Below are 25310 nucleotides of genomic sequence, written 5' to 3'. Positions count from 1 at the left end.
TGAATTGAAGTGGTTTGTGTATTGTTTTGTATTTATAAAGATAAATATTACAAAATATACTTAAATTATAAAGGGGATCTAAAGAAGTTAAAAAGGCCTTGAAATCGAAAGAAAAGAAATTCACACAAGATAATAGTATCCAGTAGTTACATGGTTTACTCGGAAAGCGTGCAAAATAACATTTTTTTAGCTATTTATTCTGCTTAAGATAAACGTTGACAGCCCTTTCAGAGTAAATAATGTATGCTTTGGAATGTAGTCATTAATATTATAATATATAAATCATATTCTTGTGTAGTATCTATATGCTTAAATAGTCCTGTGACCGGTGACTGATTAAGCGCCCAAAGACCAGGATTTATCTGCGCCGACTTTATAGCTAAAAAATTACCGAAATTACAAAATATATTTTAATTAACATGGAACTCACAACTTAGATCTTCACAAGAAGATACATACATACATACGTTAGTCTTTTATACTAACAACGTGCTGGCGATATAAATAAATAACAAAGTAGGCGCCCGTCTTGCTAAAGCAATCCTCAATAATGTAGTAATATGGTTCAAGTCAACAACTCACTTAGGTCGCTATTAACTGTTTTAGAAACTCGTCATTAGTATGAAGTATGAATTAATGACCGGCGACTTGGTGGCGTCATTTGTTTCGTTAAGAGGTGTCGTAGCACAGGGAAAGTATTGGAGGTATATGTGTTGTGGACTTAAATGAACAACAATGCTTTGTTTCTTTATAGTATAAATAGCGTACGTCTGTTTTATTGTTCTTTCATGATGGTAATCAAACTTCCGTCTCTTTGAATTCGTAACAAATTTTCCCCAAATAGTGTCAAAGTATGGAAGCAGTAGAACATATTCATATAAATAATTTGTGCCCAGGCAGAATTCGCATGACATCAATAACAGCACTTTTCTTAAAGGATATAAAGCCATTTTCACTAATTAATTTGACGTGTAAATTAGCTTATTTAATGAAATCATTAACATTTAAATAATTGACAATTCTATTCAATACTTGCTGAATCTGTGAAAATATAATTACGCAAAGCATAATATGATCATTGTAGTCCACTACAAAAATATTATTAGGATTACTCTACAGTTTTTTTTAGCAAGACATAAGTAGCATTAGGGTGGAAAGGTTATGATTGATTATGCTATTTTGTTATTTGAGCTGCTATACCGTTATTCACATTTGAAGTGTGCGCTCGTAGCCATTTGAATTTCATATTGAAAAGTAATCGATTACAATATGAACGATTCACGGAACTTTAAAATGAATCCAATTCGTATCGAACAAATCAGAAAATTCGATGCATACAAAGAATTTAATGGAAAAGCTGTAAAAGGTAGATCAATCATGCGATATTTGTGGGACTATTGTTCATTAAAAACATTTTAATTTATATACTTTTATGTACCCTATTAGGGTAAGTTTATCGTCAGTAAATTGCCTAAGTAAATATCCAAAGATCGACAAATTGTAGGAACCGATAGTTAATCTCCCACTTGCTTAGGACGAAAAACCTATCATCGTAACTTTGATGAAGGAAGTGTATCTCACATTATTAAATGATAAGATGTAAAGTTTATGGCCAAAATACTAAGCAAAATAAAAAAAAGCAAAAATCAATAGCAATCTTTTAGTATACAAATTTTATTTAAAATAAATGTGTAATTATTTGAATTTAGAATACGATGCCAAGGAGGTGTATGGACCCCAAATTACAGATAAAGATGGCGAACTTTTGGACAAACATGACAGTTTCTATATAACCACTAAAAGCCTCTTGGTCTTGTTTCAAATAATGGGAGTTATGCCGATTATGAGAGTAGCTAAACGTAAGTGTATTGTTTAATCAAAAAGTAATTACCGTCAAAACGGTATAAAAATTAATCTATAACTATACAGATATACTAAAACTTTTCATGTTTTTCAACTTTTATTTTGAATTTGGAACACGAATATTATTTTAAATACATTTCACATATTTCTTCGTGTTCATTATCAAATTCGCTCAAATGGGGTGTTCGAATAAATCAGTGATCGCCTTGCACAAAGTGGGTGTGGAGCCATCATCAGCCGTCAAGCTCGACATCAGCCACACGTTGGTTACCTCAACCATTGAAGTCTAACTTCAAATTATGGTCAGTTTTAGAGGACATGGCCTGCTATAAGCAACACGACGATATGAGCCTCTTAAAAATCTTAAATCGAAATTTATTATGGAAAGAGTTCGTAAATCCATAGATTCGTGGCCAAACAGATTATAAGGTCTGTTTAATAGCCATTTTCCGAGACTTTAATAAATATGTAGGTATTAATTTTAATAATGTTATATTAATTGGTTAAAAAATGCATTTTCATTTGTAACAGAACTTTTGGCTGGACTAGGTATGAGCCGAAGGATTTGTATTGCATACAATCGATACTAATTGATTTTCAAAATTGTTACAAGCGAGTCTAGAACTAAAAAGTTGTCTAAAAGAATTCTTATTTAACAAAATTCGGGAAAATGGCATTACTTTAACCATCTGTTTCGCAAAAGGCCGTTTTCGAATCTTTAGACACCATTCAGAGGCTTAATGTTGAAACTTCGGGTCTAAAGCGCTTAAAACTTAGAAAATAACAACACAATATAGACTTAATATATTCCACGTATTGCTTAATGTCAGTCAAGATTAAAACTTTCTCATTTGAAAATTATTTAAGTTATATCAAAGCTTAGACTGAGCTTTTTACTTAATTTGGATATTAATTTGCATTAAATTTAATAAAGAGCAAGTGGGTTTTCTTTTTAATGAAGATAATCTACTCTTCTAAAATCTGTAAAGTTTTAAAACTAGTTAATTAGTTTTAAGTTATAATGTAGATTTACAATGTTTTTTCATGTGCGTTGAATCATAAAGCAAATTATAATATATTATACAATTATATATTATGTTTGTAATTAATATTATTTCTGATATCGTGTTTTAAATTAAAAAGTTCTGTACTTTGGTACAGTGAATCTCCTTCTAACACGGTTCAATAAGGCGTTATATGAGCTCATACAAGATCGTTATGCCAGTATACGCTTAAAACGCGTTTTCTATGACGCGAAACCACCGTGTTATAGAAGAAATTAGTTTATTTAGTTATTTAAGTTAAGAACTCCTTTAACAACAATAGTTGGTTCTATTAAACATTTATACGAACTAGATAAAATGTATGTAAAATTGAATTCAGTACATTGAACAAATATTTCCAGACGCGCAAACAACGAAGCGGACTACATTTAACTGGATATCAAAATCTACTCTCTGGGCTTACCTTGTTTGGTGTTTGGAAAGCATCATTGTGATAAGAGGTTTATATTTAACATTTGTATCTCAATGTATATAGTTACTGTTTACTAGTTACTTTGAAAAATGACAAGATTCTGTAGTGTTTTAAACCTCCTTCCTAATTGTAATTGGTATTTACAAATAAATATTTATTGCAGTGGGCAAAGACCGGTTTGCAAACTTCCAACAGAACTCCAATAAGAGATTCGATGAAGTGATATACAATATTATTTTCCTAAGTATTCTGATACCACATTTTCTGATACCAGTGGCTTCTTGGCGTCATGGACCTCAAGTGGCTATATTTAAGAATATGTGGACACATTATCAGGTCGTTTTGGGTCATTACGTAACTTTTCATATATTCTAAAGTACCACATACTCACTTTTTTATACACACAAGTTTTTAAGCTACCTTACTTTTTTTACAAAATTTGGATTATTTACATATTAAAAACTATTATATTTTTATAATAAAGCTTAATTATTTCAAATTTTAATTTAAGATATTTAATTAACATAAGACAGAGACAAGACATAAGAAAAATAAGACTTGTACACGAGAAATAGAATAGTAATTATGTAAAATACTTATAAAAAGAGATATTTGAATGTGCATCTATGAATTTCAGTTGAAGTATCTCAAAATAACTGGAACACCGATAATATTTCCGAACCTCCACTCTCTGACGTGGGGCTTGTGTGTTTTCTCTTGGGCCCTCAGTTTCGCCGTAATACTATCACAGCATTATTTACAAGACGACTTTGAATTGTGGCATTCGCTCGCTTACTATCATATTATTGCTATGCTGGATGGATTCTGTTCTCTATGGTTTGTATTTTCCTGTTTCTTTATAATTAGAATTTCATTTTCAACAAAAGTTGTCAACCACTCTTATTGTATCTTCGAGAAGCTTCTTAGTTTTATCCACTGAAGTTAGGAAATCATAGATTAAAATACAGAAGAAATGTTTGCATTGTTCATGAGTCTGTGTTGATGTGGCCCTTTAAGAATGCATACATAAAAAAATAGTTTTCTTTAAAAAAAAATCGCTGTATCGATGTTGACTTTTTAGATAAGGCAAGCCGATTTCCTAGCATTCCTTCTTAATCCTTCACCGTTCGAGCGAAGTTTAAATGCGTACATAGAAATTCTATTAGTGCACGGCCGGGGACACAAACCTATGATCTCAGAGATGAGAGTCGTACGCTGAAGCTGCTAGACCAACTATTTTTTTTATTAAAATAAATATCCTTTGTCATATTGTTTCAATTTTAACTAAATCATGCATACAAATAAAGCCTTATAAAAAACCTAATTGAATTTTAACTTCAATATCTTTTTATTTTATTTTAACAATATCAATCTACGCGTTATCAAAGTGTCCTTAGATTAAGGATCAGCAGCTGGCTCTAATCGATCTAAGCTTACGCCATCAGTGAAACAGGGCTCCTTAATGACCTATTTGTGTTAATCGCAATTTCGCAAGTTTTCCTGACAATTATTATTCTAAACTTTATTTTCTATGAATCAAAAATTTCTGTAGAAATGATTATTTTTCACAAGTAATCTTGTGGCTAAGTTACATGTTTTTTGCTTAATTTTCTTATTTAAGTTAGGATTCTTAGGCTACCAAAATGTTTTACACTTATACCCAAACTTCACTAACTCAAAAGATTAGCTTTGATCACATCCAATTCTCGAATCGTCTGCTTTGTTTTTTCGCATCGGCTTCCTTTAGCTTTGCGTAGAGAACCAAAATTTTCTAAGCATTGTGTACCACATATATCATAACCAGAAGAATTGTTTGGACTAATTACCTTATCGCCTGGTGTAGAACGATCTCGCACTAGCACCAGCTACCGAAGAGCTGCAGGTGATTCGGAACCAATACGACTTAGGAGTCTTTAAAAGAAGACCAACCTTTAACGGTTGACAACACACACGCACGCCTGGCGGTTGTACAATGAAATTTATTTAAAGTTTAAAGATAAAATAACGTTAAGTTTTAAGCGTCTTCTTCCCGTTGTATCAAGAACATAGCAAAATACAAATTTATAGTCATTTAACGTAATTTATTTATTGTTCATATATTGTTTCCTATTTTTAGGTATATAAACTGTAATGCATTTGGAACAGCGTCAAAAGGTTTAGCAACAAACTTGCATAAGGCGCTTGAGGCGGAAGATCCGGCCCTGAAACTTGCTCAGTACCGCCATCTGTGGGTGGATTTGTCACACATGATGCAACAGTTGGGTCAGTATTTAACTTATAACTATTTTATATAATTTCTTAACGATATTTGGTACTGTTCGCGCTAAATCGGTGTCAAAGTAGGATGACAATTGTCGATTTGAATTTGACGCACGAACCGGAGATGATGGTGGTGTTCCGGACTGAATATACCGTATGGTTTGGAGTGAGACACGCCACCGTTGATTGTGCTAGTTTTAGTATTATCGATTATTGGATACCTCTTTTTTATACTCTACCAGACTCAGGCTATATAGTATGTTTTACTCTAAGTGTTTATATAAGTAATAACTATTCTATTTATATTAATATAATATAATAGTTATAACATTATGCCAGTTTAACGTTAAATGTAGGAAAACTATATGCGAGAAAAAATAAAGAAACAGATCAAAAGATATCCTTTTGATGTGCTCATATTTTTTATTCCAAAACTGATGTCTTCCTCTCACAAAACTTATCTTATTACCCACCCACTTCACAAGAGCTTGGAAAACTATTAGTGTAGAGACGACTGGAATATTTTCAACTTGGCCGACTTATTTCTCTTCACCCGTGACATTTGTTTAAATATGGAATTTTTTCCAAATGAACAGGACACAGCCATAAAACATGTTTATGTTTATGACTTACGTGCTTTGATTTGATTAAAACCTTTTTGAACCCACTGAAAAAGATAATTATTTTAGACCAACACAGCATTTTATTGCTGTAATAAATACAGGGATACGATGAAATTGTATTTTGGAATCATGCCTTCATTTGTTAGCGATTTTGTTTGAAATTTATTTCAATTAAAACATTTTGAACAATGTATCTGTCCTTATATTTTATTAGTTTGTTAAGTTGGGTTTAGCGATTCAGTCATTATAATAAACACCACTATAACTTTAGCAGTGAGCTACAAAGGCGTGCATATCTAACAGCTGTTTTATAACCCAAGGTTTGGAACTTTTAGATGCGACAATTAGTACCTATAATAGGAGCATGAATACCATTTTGTCGCCCCAGAGGAATCGAACTTTTACCCATTAGTTTAATGTTGCCATATCCAAGACGAACATAAAGGAAATAGGCCTTCTAAAATATGACGCAATTGTCCCCAGGAAGGGCGTATTCCAACATGTACGGTATTTATTGCATGGTCATCTTCTTCACGACTACTATATCCTTATATGGCTCGCTCTCTGAAATATTAGAACATGGGCTTAGTTATAAAGAAATGGGCCTCTTCGTTATTGTTGGGTATTGCATGACCCTACTCTTTATCATATGTAACGAAGCTTATCATGCCACGAGAAAGGTAAGATAATTTATTTACTACAATTAAACCATAAAAAAACCTCGTTATATGTCTCTACCATTCCCCATTGGGCGATGAACATCACACAGATACAATTAAATCAAGAATGAATACTATAAAAAGTAGGTTTTTGTCTTGATGCAAGTTACTACTCGCAGATGCCATAATCATTATAAATTGATTTTATAGTCGTATTAATCAATGATTTCCTTAGTTAAAAGTTTTATGGATTAAGTTTCTACTATAAGGAAACCCATAGAACCATGGCCCATATTATAAAGTCTTATAAAAAGTAAGTATTCCTTCTTTAAAAATAAGAAACAAAATTTTTTAAATATTCTATCGTCAGGCTCAGTAATATGTCTGTGTGATGCAGATAAACTTTAAACAAGGAGTATGTTTTTCTTAGACGCAATTTATTCAATTTCAATTTGATTTAAAAAATGCTTTAATGCTTATCGTAAATGAATAGCTCTTTTCACAAAAAGGCAACCGCATGATGGGAATGTATATTGGAATGAACTTTTATAGTGATTGGAAAATGAAAATATTATTTTTCAATTTATTACTCGTGTTTCTTTAATGCTATTTACATGAATAGCTCTCAAGTATTTTATATATTGTTTGAAATAAAGTATTTTCAACATTGATACATATGTAATATACGTAATTGTTGTTTGACTGAATTTTAGAAACGTGTGTTTCATTAATATGTAATTTATATTATTTAAATCCTAGATGTTTTTTGTGCATAACGAAAACATCTCTACTGGGTTTCAAATGAAATACAATTAAATTGTTATACGCCGTAATGATAATAGGTATATGTAATTTAAGTCACTGTGACCACGCATGCTGTAAAGCACGCTAAACGTCGGTTAAATTTAAAATATTGTTTAAATAATTATAAGTTTATAATAATACATAACTTCAATCCGTTAAAAAAGTGTTTTTCTTTAAAGGACTATTTAATCTAGTTATTCAATCTACTTCAAAAATCTCAGAGGATATATTATATTCACAATAAGTGTAATTGTTTTAGTTTTTAAATCACTTTACGATCTTTAAAAACACTTACTCCATAGAAACTACAGCGCAAAATAAAATGTCAATACTTCTAAACCGAAGTGCACTAGCTTCGTGGAAATTATTTTCTACTAGCTGACCTGGCAAACGTCGTCTTGCCAAACTACTACCTTTAACTCAGCGCCATCTGTTAGAATTGTATCAAATAATAAACAAATGTTAATGTTATCGTAATTTTAGTAAGGATGCCTATTTTTTTGAAAATGAAATATAGCCTATGTCACTCAGGAATGATGTAGCTTTCCAACAGTGAAAGAATTTTTCAAATCTGCCAAGTAGTTTCGGAGCCTATTCAATTCATACAAACAAACAAACAAAAAATCAAACCTTTCCTCTTTATAATATTAGTATAGACAAAACAGAGATCAGGGATTAAGTAAGACATAAGAAAATCTATAGTCTTTGGTGACAGCTTTCCTAAATTAAACATTTTTAACAGTTTTACGCAATTTATATAAGTTGCACGTCATAGACTGGATCTTATATAAATAATAATCGCTTATAATAAATAAGCTTTTTTTGTATTTTTTTTACATTTTACGAAAAATAAAAAACACAAACATTTATAAAAACCGGGGACGGACGGGCAGGAGACTGAGGTAGTACTGCCGCCACCCATGGATACTTACATTGTCAGAAGGCTCACAAGTGCGTTGCCAACCTTTGAATTGGTACGGACTTTTTTAAAGGAAAAGACTTACCTGAATTACCATGAACGGCCTGTCCTTGTAAATTATAATTATTATAAATATTGGAGTGTCTGTGCGTATGTATGTTATAATGTGTGTTTGGGAGATGTGTAATTATTTACACAATAAATGTTTGTTTAATTTTTTATTTAAAAATTACTATAATTGTTATTGGTTATTATTATTAAACTACGTGCTGTGGTGAGGCATAATTACCTGTCCATTAGGTCGGTCTGGAATTCCAAGTTCGCTTGCTGAACGTAAATCTAGGTGCCATCGATCGAAACGCCCAACGCGAGGTTGAAATGTTCCTAGTCGCCATTGCCAAGAATCCTCCTATAATGAACTTGGATGGCTTCACTAATATTAACAGGGAGTTATTTACTGCGGTTAGTGTATTCATTATTATCGAAGTTCATAATAGATTACTTTGATTACTCTTTAAGAACGGACCACTTACGTTGCTCAATCAATTGGTTTTAATCGTTGAGCTTGAAGATTCTCAAACGAAAGTGTTTAGAAGATTTTAGCTATACTTATACTATAAAGGGGAATCTATTAATCTTGGTGTTTGCGGTGAAAAATTTACAATTACATTGTTACCATAAAAAACTAAGGGAAATCAATATTTAGCATCAGTTATTTATTATTAACTTGCAGTCATATTTCAATAATACAGTTTTTTTTTTATTTCAGAATATTTCTTTTATGTCGACATACTTGATAGTGTTGATGCAATTCAAGCTAACTCTTTTAAGACAGGGAACCAGGAAAATGCTAAAAGCTATTACCAGAGCGTTTTTCAACGCCACTACTCCTGGTACTGACATGGAAGATGACGAGTAAAAAAATTTTTTTGCCACAATAATACCACTTAACTAACTAATACTCACTCTATGTAAAAGTAATTTTTAACTAATAAAACTTAGTTAAAAAGTTATTTCGTTTTATTTATTAAAAATAACAACAAGGACTGCTATGATTCATGTGCATTTTTTCATTTTTCATGTGTTGTTTTTTTAAATCTTGCCCTGATCTGTGTTTGCATAAGTTTTCGTCGCTTTATTTTGTTTAATGACTATAATGTCTTATGCATTTTTGCACTTCTTATTAATTGCATTTCTTTGTCTCACAGTGTTTGCCTGGAAGGGATCACTCGAAAACGAAAGGAGTTGACCTCAAATAAATTTTGTTCCAATTAGACCACCTAAACTTACACTTTTGGATGTTAAATAAAATATAAAAATGATTCTCGTTGCCCCTTCTATAGTTTCGTGTGGAAAAAAATGGACAAAAAACACCACACTTACTCTTTTAAAATAGGTTACATAATATTTTTTTACATTTATTAAATAATTATATATGAAAACAACTGTACTCCTAGAAAAAAACTAAAATAGGCTCAAAGTATTACTTATAAATTAAACAATGCTGCCTCCATTTCATTTAATTACGTCAATTATATTAATGCAACCTAGTGTTAATAAAAAAAAAGATCCTTGCTTTAGTTCCCCTTTAATAAAGTAAAATTTCTAGGTGTGGGACGCTGACAGAATGATACACAAAAGAGAGGGAAGGTGAGAAGCTTCTCGAAGTAAAATTGTGCGTTTATCGGCTATTACTTATCGCTTATACCAGCTACTCAGTGACAATCCTTCCCAGAAATAATCTCATCATCATTGAAAATATATTGTTCACGATTATTTTCAGGCATATATAAGGAGGAAAAAACACGACCAGTTTCAGGTGCGATTGCAAGAGATTGACATTGAAGAGAAGTGCAAATAGTGAAGACAAGTGATTATGTACTGTGAAAGTGTAAATTGCTAGAATTGAACTATTTTGTGGAGTGTGTTTTTCCGCGTAACTTTTGTTCTTGATGCAATTATTTTAAAATTATAATTAAAAATAAACCTTTGAAGATATTTCCGGTGCTTATTATCCATTCTCATACCTAGTATGTTGACGATTAGGAACAAAGGAATACTAGATGATTACTCCGATATTGCTAGTTATAACATAATAAACCTGTATGCCTATGATTTTAACAATTTAAATGCCATTTCGGTCCAGCATAATGAAACAGCAAACTGGATGGCTATGTTTAATGTTTTAACAACACCACGTTGTAGTGCAAAACACTGTTGCAATAAATATATATGACTCGAGCAAACTCTTAGATATATAATTTTAATATCGAAGGCCGATAAACACGTAAGAAGAGACTAATTCCATAAAGGCTAAGTGATTTTCTAGTTCCTACTATTCGGAAAGTGAAATTACATTTAAATTAACAATTAACGGGCTAGGCAAGTAATGAAACGTCATCGATCCAAGTCATTTTCCTAGCTGTTTGATCAACTGGCTGAACATCTTTCAGGCCGCTAGTTAAACGGCGCCGTTTAGTTAAATGGCTAGGATTTTAATTGAAATTGTGGGCTGTGATATATTGTGTGATAATATTCAAAGATTCTTATATATGTATATAAGAATCTTTGAATAACAAGCCACGAATATTTTTTCTACAACCTGTTTAGAGGTGCGTTCTAACCAAAGTAGTAATAATATTATTAATAAAGGGTTTACTAGTTTTGGTAAAAACAACAGCTAAATTTTATATTGGAGAATGTTAAGCTTTTATTTTAATTGTTGAATATGCTTCCTACTAAAGGATTGATTTGAAACGCAGTCTATTGTAATGCAAGGTGGGTCGGCCTCTACGCTTGGCGTAGAAGTGCTACGCTAGCGAAGTGGATAAACTTTCGAGTTCTCTTTAATGGCTTAAAATAATTCTCTTACAAAAACTTTTGTTATTGCTAAATAATTTTTTACTCAAACTTACCTCTCCTTGCAAGAGTCAATTATAATCATAACCGGAGACTGTTAATATATTTTAAAAGATATTAAAAAAACTCTTCTTATACTTCGTTCTTAAGTTCATTATATGACTTTAGTACTAAGCAAAGCAGGAGGCTCATCTGATGTTAAGTGATACAGTCTCCCAAGGATGCTGGCAACCCTGTATATGTATTTTAAAATACCAGGTGAAACCTCCATGGCGATGGCACTTAGATTTTACGCGATGCTAGTGTTAATGCGTGTCGTACTTTAAGCACAAATCAGCGTTGGATAATATATAATATATAATACCGACTCAACCGAGCCAACCATAAAACTTTCGTATGCCAGATAAAATTAATCAATATATAGATATTTATATATTAACATCATGATGTTATTTAAAAACAGGTAGTTTAAATTTGGTAAACAAAATTTTGGAAATGTAGAAGTAAAGCGAAGAAAAATGCATTTTCATTCAAAATCCTAAAATTTATAGATTTGTTTGTCTTACTGGCAAAGGTAGTAAAATTTTATACGAATGAATATAGCATTGTCATAGAGGCACTTTGTCTAGGAATAATACTTATTTTTCTTCAAAAATACTTTGTTTATCGTGAAATAAAATAAATTTTGAATTTTCATCATCAGCATGAAGAAAAATGTTTGCCAATGTTTTAATATGCTGTATCTAAGTTCTATTGCCAATGATATGGAAAGCATAACTATCTTTAAATTAATCCTTATCAAGTTCTATTGCCAATGATAATGAAAGCATAACTATCTAAAATTAAATTTCAGCAGTATTGGCTTAGTGGCTTCAGCGTGCCATCCTTGAGGTCGTAGGTTCGATTCCCAGCTGTGCACCCATGGACTTACTATGTGCGAATTCGCTTGGTGTAGGAAAACATAGTGAGGATACCGACTTGCCTTAAACCCAAAAGTTGACACCGTATGGCAGGCAGAGGCCTACTTAGCCTATTAGACTGACAGTTGATCATGAAACAGATACAGAAATCTGAGGCCCAGACTTAATGTTGTAGTGCCATTGATTTATTTCATTTTAATCATATTACTCACCATTATACTAGTCAGTCAGTATTGAAGCAAAATTATATAAAAATATACACATTACACACTCATACCAGATGAGAAATAATGCACAGGTAAATTAAATACCAGCCAAAAAATTCTTTCGATATTTATAATTACTGCCAAGATTCAGAATTAGTTTTAAAAACATTTTACCTAAATATTTAATAACAAACTTACTACGTTTCATTGAAATGTTTCTCTCAAATAACTTAGGTCTTAGAGCAATATTTGAAATTATTTCAGTTCATTGCATTCTAGATAAAAATCGAAATGTATTCTTAGGTATAACGGTATTATGTTGATTATATTCGGGATAAGATTATCGTGTTTGTCCGTCTGGACTCGAAGTTAAATTACATTAGAATGTTATTGAACCAATTTTTGAATAAATTGATTTAGTTTTTTGTTTTCTTCAAAATGTTTAAATGTTTGTTTTTTTTTAAATAACTATTTAAAAAAGTAAGAAGTAAAGTAAATGAAATATATTTTTCCCTTAATTTAAATAAGTAGAAACTTTAAGGCTTTTAACTGCTAGTTAATTGATTATTTTAATAATTACCAATTTTACTCTCTTACTCGTAGATACTTACCCGGAAAAGGCAACTATAAAAACAAAAAAACTCCTTAATTAGTATTAACATATACCTTCTTAAAATGAAAACAATTCCCTGGCTTATGAATATGCTAAACATATGACAATATTCACCTAAATGTTAATATGAAATTTCATATGTCAAGAATAAGTAACAGCTTTTGCGAAATAATCTGGGCAATAACTCAGCCTGAACGTGAAGATGTGTGCCACGATCACTTGTTGCTATGGTAACCGTCTCGTCTTAATATCACAACTAATGCACGGCATTGTTATTCTGGTTGTGAAACAGAGTAATTACCTCATATGGTAAAATAATATTAGTTATTTATTTCTTGTAATATTATTCATCTTTACAAAAGGTTCACACACTTAATAAAAATAACAGTAATAACAGATTTCTTATCTAGTACAACATATGGACTTATTAATTGGTCTGAAATAAATAATTTTATTTTATTTTATTATTATAAGCCTCCTCCAACCATCCATCTCTCTATACCTTGAGCATTTCTCTCCCATGTGTTCAAACTCTTTACGCTCGACAGCGATAAGTGCGAGAGGTTGGCTCTTTAAAATTGAAATATGTGCATATATATATTTAATAATAATCAGTGGCACTACAACCTCTTTAGGTCTTGGCCTCAGATTTCTGAATCTGTTTCATGATCAATTTTTAAATCTAATAGGCAAGTAGGTGATCAGCCTCCAGTGCCTGACACACGTTATCGACTTTTTGGGTCTAAGACATGTCGGTTTCCTCACGATGTCTTCACCGTTGGAGCAAATGTTAAATGTGCACATAGAAAGTAAGTCCATTAGTGCACAGCCCGGGATCGAACCTACGACCACAGGTATATTATTTATAGTTATGAATTTTAAAATAACATCAAAAAGAGAGAAGGTTTATATACATTCTCTTCTTCATTGTCTTTGTCTATAATGTAGATTATTGGAAAATATATTTCTTAAATTTATAACACTCATTTGAAATCTATTTGCGTACAACAACTTACCTACTTACAACTTACCTTAATAAGTTTGAGTAACTTATTAAGGTAAGTTGTAGTTTTCTTTAAGGAAAACGTAGTTATTCTGAAATATCCTCGCGTATGATATTCTGATAACTTAAATAAGCTAGCCAATAAGCGCGTGTAATCCAACAGTCTAAGTAACTTTAGCACGTTCCAGAAACTTGGTAACAAACCTAGATTACTCCCGTAGTTGTACAAACTTCACAACAAAATCGATATCTGTTGTTCATTTGTGTACAATTCAAGCTCGTATACGGATATTTTCACATATTGTAATTAGTACTAGTACTATGTAGTATGCTTCATTAAAAAAAAAATATGTTCATTATGGAACATAAGATACAGGTATCACTTATTCCACGTCATTTGTTTGAAATTCAATCAAATTTAAATCTGTCGGCATCCCTTATTGATTATTTATTTTCGCTGTTAAATTTATTATCATCATAATTAATTTTTAATAATAAAAGGCACATTGAGTTTTATTTACATATATTTACGATAGACACGCCATTGTATCGTGCAGCCCGGACAGAGAATTACCACTATTTATAAGTTGACATGTTTAAACTATCGCGGGATATGGATTATTTAGAATATCCATAGCGCTAAATAAATGTTGTAGTTGATCGATCTAATTGTCATTTATCTTGGCAAATAAACGATTTATTATTATTATTATAAACTACATCATGAGCATACTCCACATCACACAGATCACACATCACAGTCGAAGTAGGTATAACCGTATTTCATAATTTTAATTAACTTTTTACCTTCTTTAGGATTACGAAATAAATATTATCTTTTTTCTATCATAATATATATCAGAGTTAGCTGCTGCTGTTCACCTATCCTTTTTACCCATACGTGTGATAGTACATAAATAACTTAGTTACGTCAATTTTTACGTTTATTCTCTAAATCTCAAAGGAATACTAAAGTGATAAGGCTTATATATTAATCGCCATTTGAGGTACGTTTATAAATGAAACTGATTAAATAATAAAAAAATAGTTTAGAATGAACTATTGACTAGTCTAGAATTTCCAAAAACAAAAAAAATATAGTTCTAACACTTTTATTGTTATGTAAGTTAGCAATTTACGAGTTCTCTGCTCTGTCCTTTGGGAAGCTTAATTAGTGATATACATCCAACTCTTAAAGAGCAATAATGTTATTTGTACTCCTCCGCAGCTCAGCCACTATTTAAGAAGAGTGAGAAACCTGAAAAATATATCATAACTTAAGTCCTCGCTTAATTACAAAACCTTTGTTATGTTTCGTATGAGTATCTTAAATCTTTGTTTATCTTCTTATTTGCCATAAACCCGTCGTAATAACAGCTTGCGAGCAATTTGTCCCCAAAGTAAACACTCCGTGGGCATCGCCTCATGCTGTCGTCAAGAAATTCAATTAATTCAGGTAACTCCGTTGCATGTCCTTGCCTTAAGACATATATCTACGCTCCATGCTAAACTAAACTCTATCTATATGATAATAGGATGTTAATTGCGATGAAGGTTATAATATGATTGTTGATGTGACACTACCTACAGGCATGACTATACAAACACGTGGAATACTTCGCTATGATTTGCATACCAATGTTATTGGTATATAAATATGTTATTGAACGGCTCTTTCTAACGGATAACCTGCTTTGAAATCCCTAATAAATGTAAGAACATATACTATTACAGGCAAGCAAACAGGTAGGCAGCTCATCTGACGTTAGGGGATACAATGGACACTCTTGTTGCCAAGGCTCGAACGACCGTTGCCGGCTTTTAAAAAATTGTTACGCTCTCTTTAAAAGGACCTTGGAGGCAGCTGGTTCCACATATTGGTGACGGCCTAAACTGCTTTAAAACAACGTTCAATTGTGGAACGACGGCCGTCGAGGTGATTCCGGTGAAATTTTGTATCCTCCCTTACCTCCGGCGATGAAACTCAGCTGGAATGCTGAACACGCTCCATTGTAGAAGATGCAGACAAACTCCGTCGTAAACGATTCGAATCACTCATAGTTTACATATATATTCATTGATACGATATAGTGGACGGAGCATGAAACATTTCTTCTTTTCTTCGTCCTTAAATTGCGATGTGTGTGACTGATATCATTGCAGACATCATATTTGTGTTATGTATGGAAGGCATTAACAAATTACAACTAGCCGCACCTTCCTTCGGTCGAACAAAAGCCATTATATAAAAGTTACGAAGTAGTGTATTACCCTGAGATAACCGTCCCTTACCTACTAAACTTTAAAACCTTCATCACACGTGGTGATCAATCATACTGCCATAACATTTCCCGACGATTTGTACGTTCTTATCTACATACTTTTAATATTGGAACAAAAAAGATATTCATTGAGATACAGAATTTTATTTTTACATTCCGTTGAAATATTAAAGTAAAAAAGATATTTGATTGATTAGAGATTTATGGTTTGAATACTTAATATTGTATGTCAATTATTTTATAAAAATCGTTAAAGCGTGCTTACATTAGCGTAAAAACGTCTATTAACGTAAACTACAGAACGGAATTAAAGACATGTGAACGGATAGTTTTATTTAAGTAATATTATATAATATACTAGCTACCCCTGCGAACTTTTTTTAATTTTTTTAGTAAATTTTAGGTATATACTAAAATGGTGGTATATAGGTAACATTTGCTGACTGCTCGGTTTTCCGGAATAAAAACTTTTTAGGTTGTTCTGTAAATTTTTCTCTATATTAACCTCAGAATTCGTGTCATACATTTTTAAGTAACATATAAAAAATAGGTGTAAATTGTAGAGGTGTTGAAAATTAAGGTTTGTACTTAGTTCTATAGTGTAAAAAATGTCTAAAAAATATATTGCTGGGATGGACACCTTTTATCGCTTAGGGGTTTTAAAGATAGATATTACTATCTATCGGTTACCCGATTTTTAGACCTACTGAATATGCATAATAAGTTTCATAAGAATCAGTCGAGCCGTTTCGGAGGAGTATGCGAAGAGAGATTGTGACACGAGAATTTTATATATACACTAGCTGACCTGGCAAACGTCGTCTTGCCAAACTACTACCTTTAACTCAGCGCCATCTGTTAGAATTGTATCAAATAATAAACAAATGTTAATGTTATCGTAATTTTAGTAAGGATGCCTATTTTTTGAAAATGAAATATAGCCTATGTCACTCAGGAATGATGTAGCTTTCCAACAGTGAAAGAATTTTTCAAATCTGCCAAGTAGTTTCGGAGCCTATTCAATTCATACAAACAAACAAACAAAAAATCAAACCTTTCCTCTTTATAATATTAGTATAGATTACTACTTTCTTAAACAAAATTTTCATTGAAACGTATCCATGTCGTAGGGTCATGGCTCATGAAGACTAAAGAAACTTACATACACTTGGGCACTGATTTTCGTTTGGAAAGTTTATACATATTAGCGGATTGAACTGTCTTTCGCAATATGTGTACTTTAGTGGTTTCTACAACAACGACAACACAAAATCGATGCCAATTCCATTTACGTTCTGCAATTTCATAGAGCAAATACGTTTAAACTTGGTTGAGATGTTAGTGTACAAAACAGGTAAACATTTAGTTGTGCGAAATACCTTTATATTATATATTAATAATCAATCATACTACATTAACTAAACATCCTTGCTGATCAACATAAAAACGTTATTTATGAGGTCCTGAATTCAGAGAGCTGCAACATTGTTTTCTTCAAAGAAACATCAACTTCTTCTTGCCTATATAGTAAAATACGACATCAAAATCTTTGGAACCCATTGATTTACTTCAAAACCAATGTGACTTAAGTTTTTTCAAGGAAAGATCGTACCGATTCTAACGAACGTAGTTTATTTCCACAATCGTTACTCGGCATACGAATACGTACTGTATTTTTAAGAAACACAAGAGACGAAGAAGGCCCCAAAAAATAACATTTTCGAAATCACTGTACGTCTCTGTGTATGTGTTTTATATTTTTTCAGTCTAACCAGCATATTTCAATTAAGATTCCAGTAGGAAAATTCCTTCAAGGAAGGTTCATATTGTAAATATAATAAAAAAATTTGACAGCGTCTTAAAATATGATAGGTACGCTAAAATAAGGCTCATCATACCACCATATCAATCTCGAAGGTCACCTAAGCGACGTCGAAATTCATTCCCCCATTTCCTGACATCACTTAATTGATGGGCCGCGCCTGTACATTACTACGTTTTTTCCGACCATCGATTATTCGGCCCTTTCTTGTGACCCTTTTAATAGCTTTTATAGGCTCTTGAAGGTTTATTGCAGTTTCATATGGAGGTTTTTGGATCTCTCATTCACAATTTATTCGTGACAAATCTAATAAGTCACTGAATTGAACGGTTTTTTTTCGATGCCTGCTAATATGTAATCTACTAATCTAATTTTAATAAATAAGTAATTCATATTGTAAGTTAAATCTTTCTGAACCAATTTGACTTAGGCTGCTTCAAGAAAAGAACGTAGAATTTTTTAAAAGGCTGGCAACGCACTCGCTAGCCCTGTCGCATTGAGAGTGTCTATGGGCACTTAACATCAGGTGAGCCTCCTTTCCGTTTGCCCGCTGCGCTATAAAAAACATATATATTTAGTATAATTGGTTAACAATTAATTTCGATTCAGACAGTTCTTATTCTAACTGGAATGTTGTTGTGTGAATATGTTTTGTGCATGAAATTCAGCACTGGCAGTTTGCTAATAATTAACACAGTTTATCGAAGTCGAATAATACTAATATATTAATAAAATAACACAGGTTATAGAACTTAAAAGGGATGTACAAAAATGTATATTTAAGACCAGAAAGTTAATATAGGTAATATTTGTTTGTTTGTTAATAAAATACCAAACTATAAATAAGAAAGAGTAGTATCCCAACAGAGTATATTTATAGTTCTCTATCCTCAATCAAATACAATTACGTTAATAGAATTGGACCAGATTATCTCGCTGCCATTGTTCTTTGAAGATACAGGTGAACAATAGACATTGACAAATGAAAATGTTGCGTCCTTGAACCACTCCAGGACGTCTCCTTGACAATAACTCGTAATAGAGGGATAACGAAATATGTAAGATTGTTATATCTGTAAAGGCAAACAAATTTAAGCCGTGAAACTCTCTATCGCATTTATGTATGTCAGTATTTTCAAGAATTCTCAATGAAGCGTTTGAATTTCAACCATGCACCAAATTTTTGTGAGCGTCAAAAACTCATACTTGATGCGGCGAGGGAAAGCATTCTGCGAAAACCACAATGTTTAAGAGCCAAATATCAACGGCGTACCTTAGGTACTGAATGGAACATCAGGAAAATATTTAAAAATCATACAGAAATCGGAAAGACCAGTATTTCTACTGGTTAACAAGAGTTAAAGATATTGTAGTAGCATATTTTTTATCAGTTTCGGTTATTTGTGAATATATAAGTATATGCTTAATGGCATTGCGATTTAAAAAACTTAATTAATTCCTCTTTGCCTGTAGAAGTAATGAAACCATTTCATCCGAACCAATGCTTACAGGATTTTGTTAAAAGACAAACCCCTTAATTTGCACAAGAACATATCAACAAAAGCACTCGCAAAACGTAAATTGACGGGAACACAAAACATATCAACATCGTTTTATCAGGAAATAACTGGAGCTATTATTGTATATACGTTAAACTAGGTTGTACGGCTCCACTCGTCTAGGGCGGCGGCCGATCTGAGGGTGGGTGTATCATAGCAACGACAGCATCCCTGCCAGTGTGGTGCTGCCCACTGTCCCAGGCGCACGTGTCACGGGTTTGTGCTAGGTGTAACTTGACGTGACGTATTTTAAAATGTTCATATTGTTCATCCTGCTGACAGTGTATCTTATAACATTGTGTCATTAGACGTGGATGTTGAATGTGTTTTTGGATCGTTGGTGAGTTGCGTTATTAGTCTTTTTGGAATTATGACAGTTTATTTTGCAAGTAAAAGAGATTATGTGACGACAAATTAATGGATAATACAAAACCATGGCATACATATATAGAATATGTATTTTTCCGTCTCGTTTCGAGGCTAGTGTTAAATTATGCATTATTTTATTAAAAGAGAAAAGATTAGTTATGTCTACAATACGCGAAGTTACTCAAAGCCAAGTGCCTACTTATTATAACTGGGCATTGAAGTATATCGAAAACCAATAAAGGGATCTCATTACGATTCAAAAACTTATTCCATAGTAATTACAAAGTTTTCCATTGTACGAAGAGAGGGTGACTTGGCAGGGATTTGTTTTGTGCCGGCACTGGAGTGTAAATTTAATGACTTCCTTGCAAAACGTTCTTAGACCAGTTATGTATGTAATTCAGTGTTTTCACGAAGAACAAGCTTTTCATTGATGACTTTTTATTTCATATAAGTTGGTTTTATGTTGTTAATCTTACCCATTAATTTTTACTATTGACTAGATCTAATAGTATAATCTAACTAACGCATTTACATTCTCGATTATTTTTCATAGCAATCAACTATTATTATAATTATGAAAACTGTTAAATATTGATTTTCGTATGGGGTTCAAGATGGCTGCATGCTGAGTGAAAGAGGTATGTTTTAAGTACTAGTATTACTAAAACTAAATCGTTACTATATTTTGAATACGTCAACAACTTTGACTTAACAAATCACAGACGACAACAAACAGATGCTACTCTTGCATGCACTTACAGAATCGCAGAGGTGGCACTCAACAATGATCAAAGGTTCTCAGTCTTTGATTCTAGATGAAACCATCTTTGTTCGTCATCTTAAATTCAAATAGTGCTACTTATATATCAAGATTATCCTTTTATTTTTAGATTTTTTTGGGATATGATTACCGTGAAAATCAATAATTCAAATAAGACATTTAAAATTGTAAATTACAATTTAAATAAAACCTGATTTAATTTGTATTTAAATGAAAAACGTAACCCATTTATGAAAAGTAAATCGGCCTAGTTTACTCTGATATTAAAACACTTATTTGTTTTATTATATTAAATTTGACAGTGTAATAAGACCCAATGTCTTTGATTAAGGACTGGCGGTTTCATACATATATATACATAGTTTGTATAAGAAACTAAAAATATTCTTACTGAGAGGAATTAATATTAGCGTTTCTTTAATTAAATCATTTACATTTAAATAAACTTTATTCCTTAGATTATTCCGAAGAAAAATGACATTAGATTTTTTTGTGTAGTTTTGCGTTGTGTATGATGGAAAAAAATAAAAAAAAAAGAAACAACAATTATTTTGTTTAATGTTTTTATAAAATGTATCTTGTAAAAGAAAAAACTTGAATTTCCGTTGACACAGTCCTTTTAAATTTCCAAAACCAGTACGTAAGCATCAAAGTAAAAGCAATTTGCAAACTCTCGCGTTCCTGCAATCCATCATTGAATTACATATTATGTTGTAAATTCCTTCTAATATTTCGAGACTCGATATTAAAGACTCGACAACCCCTCAAAATTGATGACGTCGCAAATGTCCAACCAAATTTCCTTAAGATTTTCCCGAGATTCAAGATTAACCCGCAAAAACAAATTTTAAGGAACCTTTGAACATGTTGTTCACGTAATTTAATTTATAGTTGTTTCTTGGTAGAATAAATTATTTTATTATTAATAGCTTTTACCCGGGAGTCTATGCTCGAAAAATCTCTTTTTTAGAGTCAGTGTCCACGGAGAGTCCGACTAGACTAGAATAGAGACCATCACTGCCATTAAGCATTTGAAGTATCGTTGAAATGATGTAAAAAAATCACATTTAAATACGATTCATTTAATAGTGAACCCAAATTGCTATTGCACTCTAAAATAATGTAGTAAAGTTTATCTAGCATAATAAACTATATGAAACGTAAATAGAAGGAAATTTAAAAAAAGGAAATTAAATTAATTTGATAGCAGTTTAAAAAATAATATATGTGTGCCATTACCGAAAAATAAACCACATTGCGTTAGCAAAATCCAATCCCAAAGACAACATAACCATACTATCTATAATAAAATCTTGTCATTAAATTATACAAGTTACGACAACAAATTTTCAGGAATAACGATTAAGGTAACGAATTCCGCTACGCGCGCTATAAGTGCTAAAGTTAATTTATTTTTGTATACGCAATTCCATCTTACGCCAGCCATTCGCTGACTCAAGACGCTTTCAGTCCATTCGCACGCGCCCTATCTCCTCCCTCCGCACATAACCTTTAAACGCTAATATGTGTTTCAAGTATTTAACATTTCAAAAGGCCGTGAAACAAACGAAATAGCTTAGATCATTTGTACTTAGAGAGTGCTTAATGTTCTCCATCTTATTTATTTCGTAATCCTACAGCTAAACAAATTTTTTTTATAATTATAAACACTACAATATAGCCAATGGTGGAATACAGAATATGTATTTACAAAAAGGTTCAAAAATTTACAAAAACTGCCTAAATAAGTAATACCTAATTTGGCTATGTGAAAGTAAGTTCTTCGTAATAGTTATTATTTTATTATTATAAATTATTAATTGGTTTAGAATTTGTTTTATGTCCCGCTCTAATGTGTATTGGCCGCGCCTATATTACGTCATCGTGTGTTAGGTTTTTATTTTCGTTACAGGATTTTTTTAGTCACTGCGCTCAAAGCCCGCGTTTTAATCTATGCAATAGCTTAACATAGCCATAATTAGAATTAATGTAAACAAAATTAAAGTATGTTGGTTTAGTTTTTAGGTGGTTTATTACACAAAAAGTGAGTTGAAAAACCATCACATTGGAATACGAGATATATGGTTTAGTAAGTGCTTGTGTCTCTATACAATCTCCTGCGTTTACGGCCAAACTCAATAGAAATTCTTTTCTTATTACCTTTTTTATGTAAAAAATCTAAGCTATAAATAATCTGACTACATCTAACATTTTTAATAAAATAGGTGAACCTTAAACTGAACACTTTGTCTAGAAATGCCTACGAATATTGTGAGGAAGTGTATACAGTAACGTTGAGTGCGAAACCTCCTACAAACTTGTACGACACCCTTGAGGTCCTCCGAAACCTTATCTACCCTTGGGATGAAATGCACCATTAAGAATTAAGGTATAAGATCAATTAACGAATTTGGTTTTCGAGTTTACAAAATCATTAAAAGGCGTTTTTCATTACTATAATTTATGAACTACAACGAGAGATAAAGTTTTAATGAAATCCATAGTTAGTACAGTTTTTAATTAAATTTCTAAACATTTTTGGTACAACTCGCACTTTTAGCATAAAATTAGACTTCAGAAAGAGTGGGTTAAATATTTACAGCCAAAAGTATGATTTTTATGAAATATATTATTTTGAAGAATAATGTAAAATCAATTGTTACAATATTTATCAATATCATAATATAGTAATCTGCTGCATATGTTTCTCTCATGGCGGCGTACCATGAGCTTTAGAGTGTGATTCTCATACTGAGATTATAGGTTCGATACCTGGCTAAGTACTAATGGACTTTCTTTCTATATGTGCATTTAACCTTCGCTCAAACGGTCAAGGATTACTACGTGTGGTCACCGACTTGCCTTAGACCGAAGAAGTGAACGGCGTGTGTCAGGCACAGGAGGCTGATTCCTTACTTGTTATTATTTTACATTTGTATTTACAGATGATTATGAAACAGAAACTGTAATGTGACGCCATGTTGTATAAAGTAAATAGTCCTCTGAATTGTCTGCTCTGATCAACCCTTTGTGCATCTTTAAGTCTAAAACAGGCTGGTTTCTAAATATTTTATTTCAATTAACGAGCAAGTGCTAATTGCAGACGGAAAAAATCTAGCAATTCGAAATTACGCTTTGATTGTTGAGAATCATACGCTTAGCCACTGAGTTACAGGCAACACTGCTTTTATATCTCATATGAGAATATGTCGTCAACATCAATAAAGTTTAATATAGAATTCCTTTTGAAGTATGCTCTTTCATTCGATGCTATATTATCATGTACTGGATATGAAAAGAAATAGTGCAATTTGTGTGTATATTAGACGCCTCTATCTCTCTCTAGAGACCGCTAAGAGCTGGATTATCTAATACGAGCTGATGTAGCTTGTGTCTTTGTTTGAACACATAAGAATATTAGTTTAGAAATATTAGAAATAAAGTTTTTTTTCGTAATAGTGCTTAACGTATGATGACACAATTAAATATACTAAATACTCTGCAACATAACATTTAATTGATGTACAAATAAAATAAAATGTTCTCCTCATTAAAATCGTTCTATCTTAACTAACAAATGTGCCTTTGAATTAATTATAATACTATGAACTAGATAAGATAATAGGTCGTTATAATGGCGTATTAATTTATGTAGACTAAATCTTTTCAATAATTTAATATAAATACTGAATTTAAAGAGATTTCATTACCAGTATTGAAATATCAAGGAAGGCAGATAGACTACAATATTTACTTATATACTATTAAATTAAATATGGATGAAAAACAAATAAAAGGCGGGTAAAATTTACTTTCAATATAATCCCCACAGGAACGATTAGCGTTATATTTTGCGGAGTGCGCACCACGTGATTTGCATATCATCCTCATCCAACGAGCCTTCATTTGAATAATTGTTTAATTCCATTTGTTGTGAGATTGCATTCACCCGGGCACTGAACTCAATTTCTAACAAATTTTGTTTGTCATTAAAGTGTTATTAGTCAAAAAGCCCCGTAGAGATTTACTTTAGTAGTAATGAGATTAACTCCTATTGAGCTGTCTTCCTTCTCTTTCTACTAAGCTGACATGATTTAGAGTTTGCAACGTCATACATATGGCATTTAATAGTTCTGTCTGTGATTATGGATTTAAGAAAAATTCTATATTTAGTAACTTTAATGAGAGCTTGAGATTTGTATTGGGCTAGTGGCTTAAACAAGCAACGCCAACCCTAATAAACAATGTTTCTATGTGGTAAATTAACCTCTGGTGAAGGCAAGCATCGTA

The 25310-nt window shown here is 31.9% G+C and overlaps 2 protein-coding genes across 2 annotated transcripts in view; both read left to right on the top strand.

Moving 5' to 3' along the window:
* The first annotated feature begins 1269 nt into the window (after nt 1-1269).
* LOC110992614 (gustatory and odorant receptor 22) lies at nt 1270-9522 on the top strand. The gene is made up of 9 exons (XM_022258497.2): nt 1270-1366; nt 1710-1859; nt 3269-3367; nt 3503-3675; nt 3977-4176; nt 5456-5601; nt 6705-6901; nt 8904-9065; nt 9373-9522. Exons 1-9 carry the CDS (start codon nt 1270-1272, stop codon nt 9520-9522), a joined length of 1374 nt encoding a protein of 457 aa, XP_022114189.2.
* A 10538-nt stretch (nt 9523-20060) lies between these two features.
* Nucleotides 20061-25310, top strand: part of LOC110992585 (Kv channel-interacting protein 4) — a 147155-nt gene continuing 141905 nt past the window's right edge. Inside the window, exon 1 of the mRNA XM_045629357.1 lies at nt 20061-20207. Coding sequence (XP_045485313.1) covers nt 20189-20207 — 19 coding nt within the window. The 5' untranslated portion in view covers nt 20061-20188. The remainder of the gene's footprint in view (nt 20208-25310) is intronic.

Source organism: Pieris rapae, chromosome 9 (genome assembly GCF_905147795.1).
Source record: "Pieris rapae chromosome 9, ilPieRapa1.1, whole genome shotgun sequence".
Classification (NCBI taxonomy): Eukaryota; Metazoa; Arthropoda; class Insecta; order Lepidoptera; family Pieridae; genus Pieris; species Pieris rapae.
The sequence above is the reverse complement of the archived record's forward strand: the minus strand, read 5'-3'. Positions and strand labels throughout refer to the sequence as shown.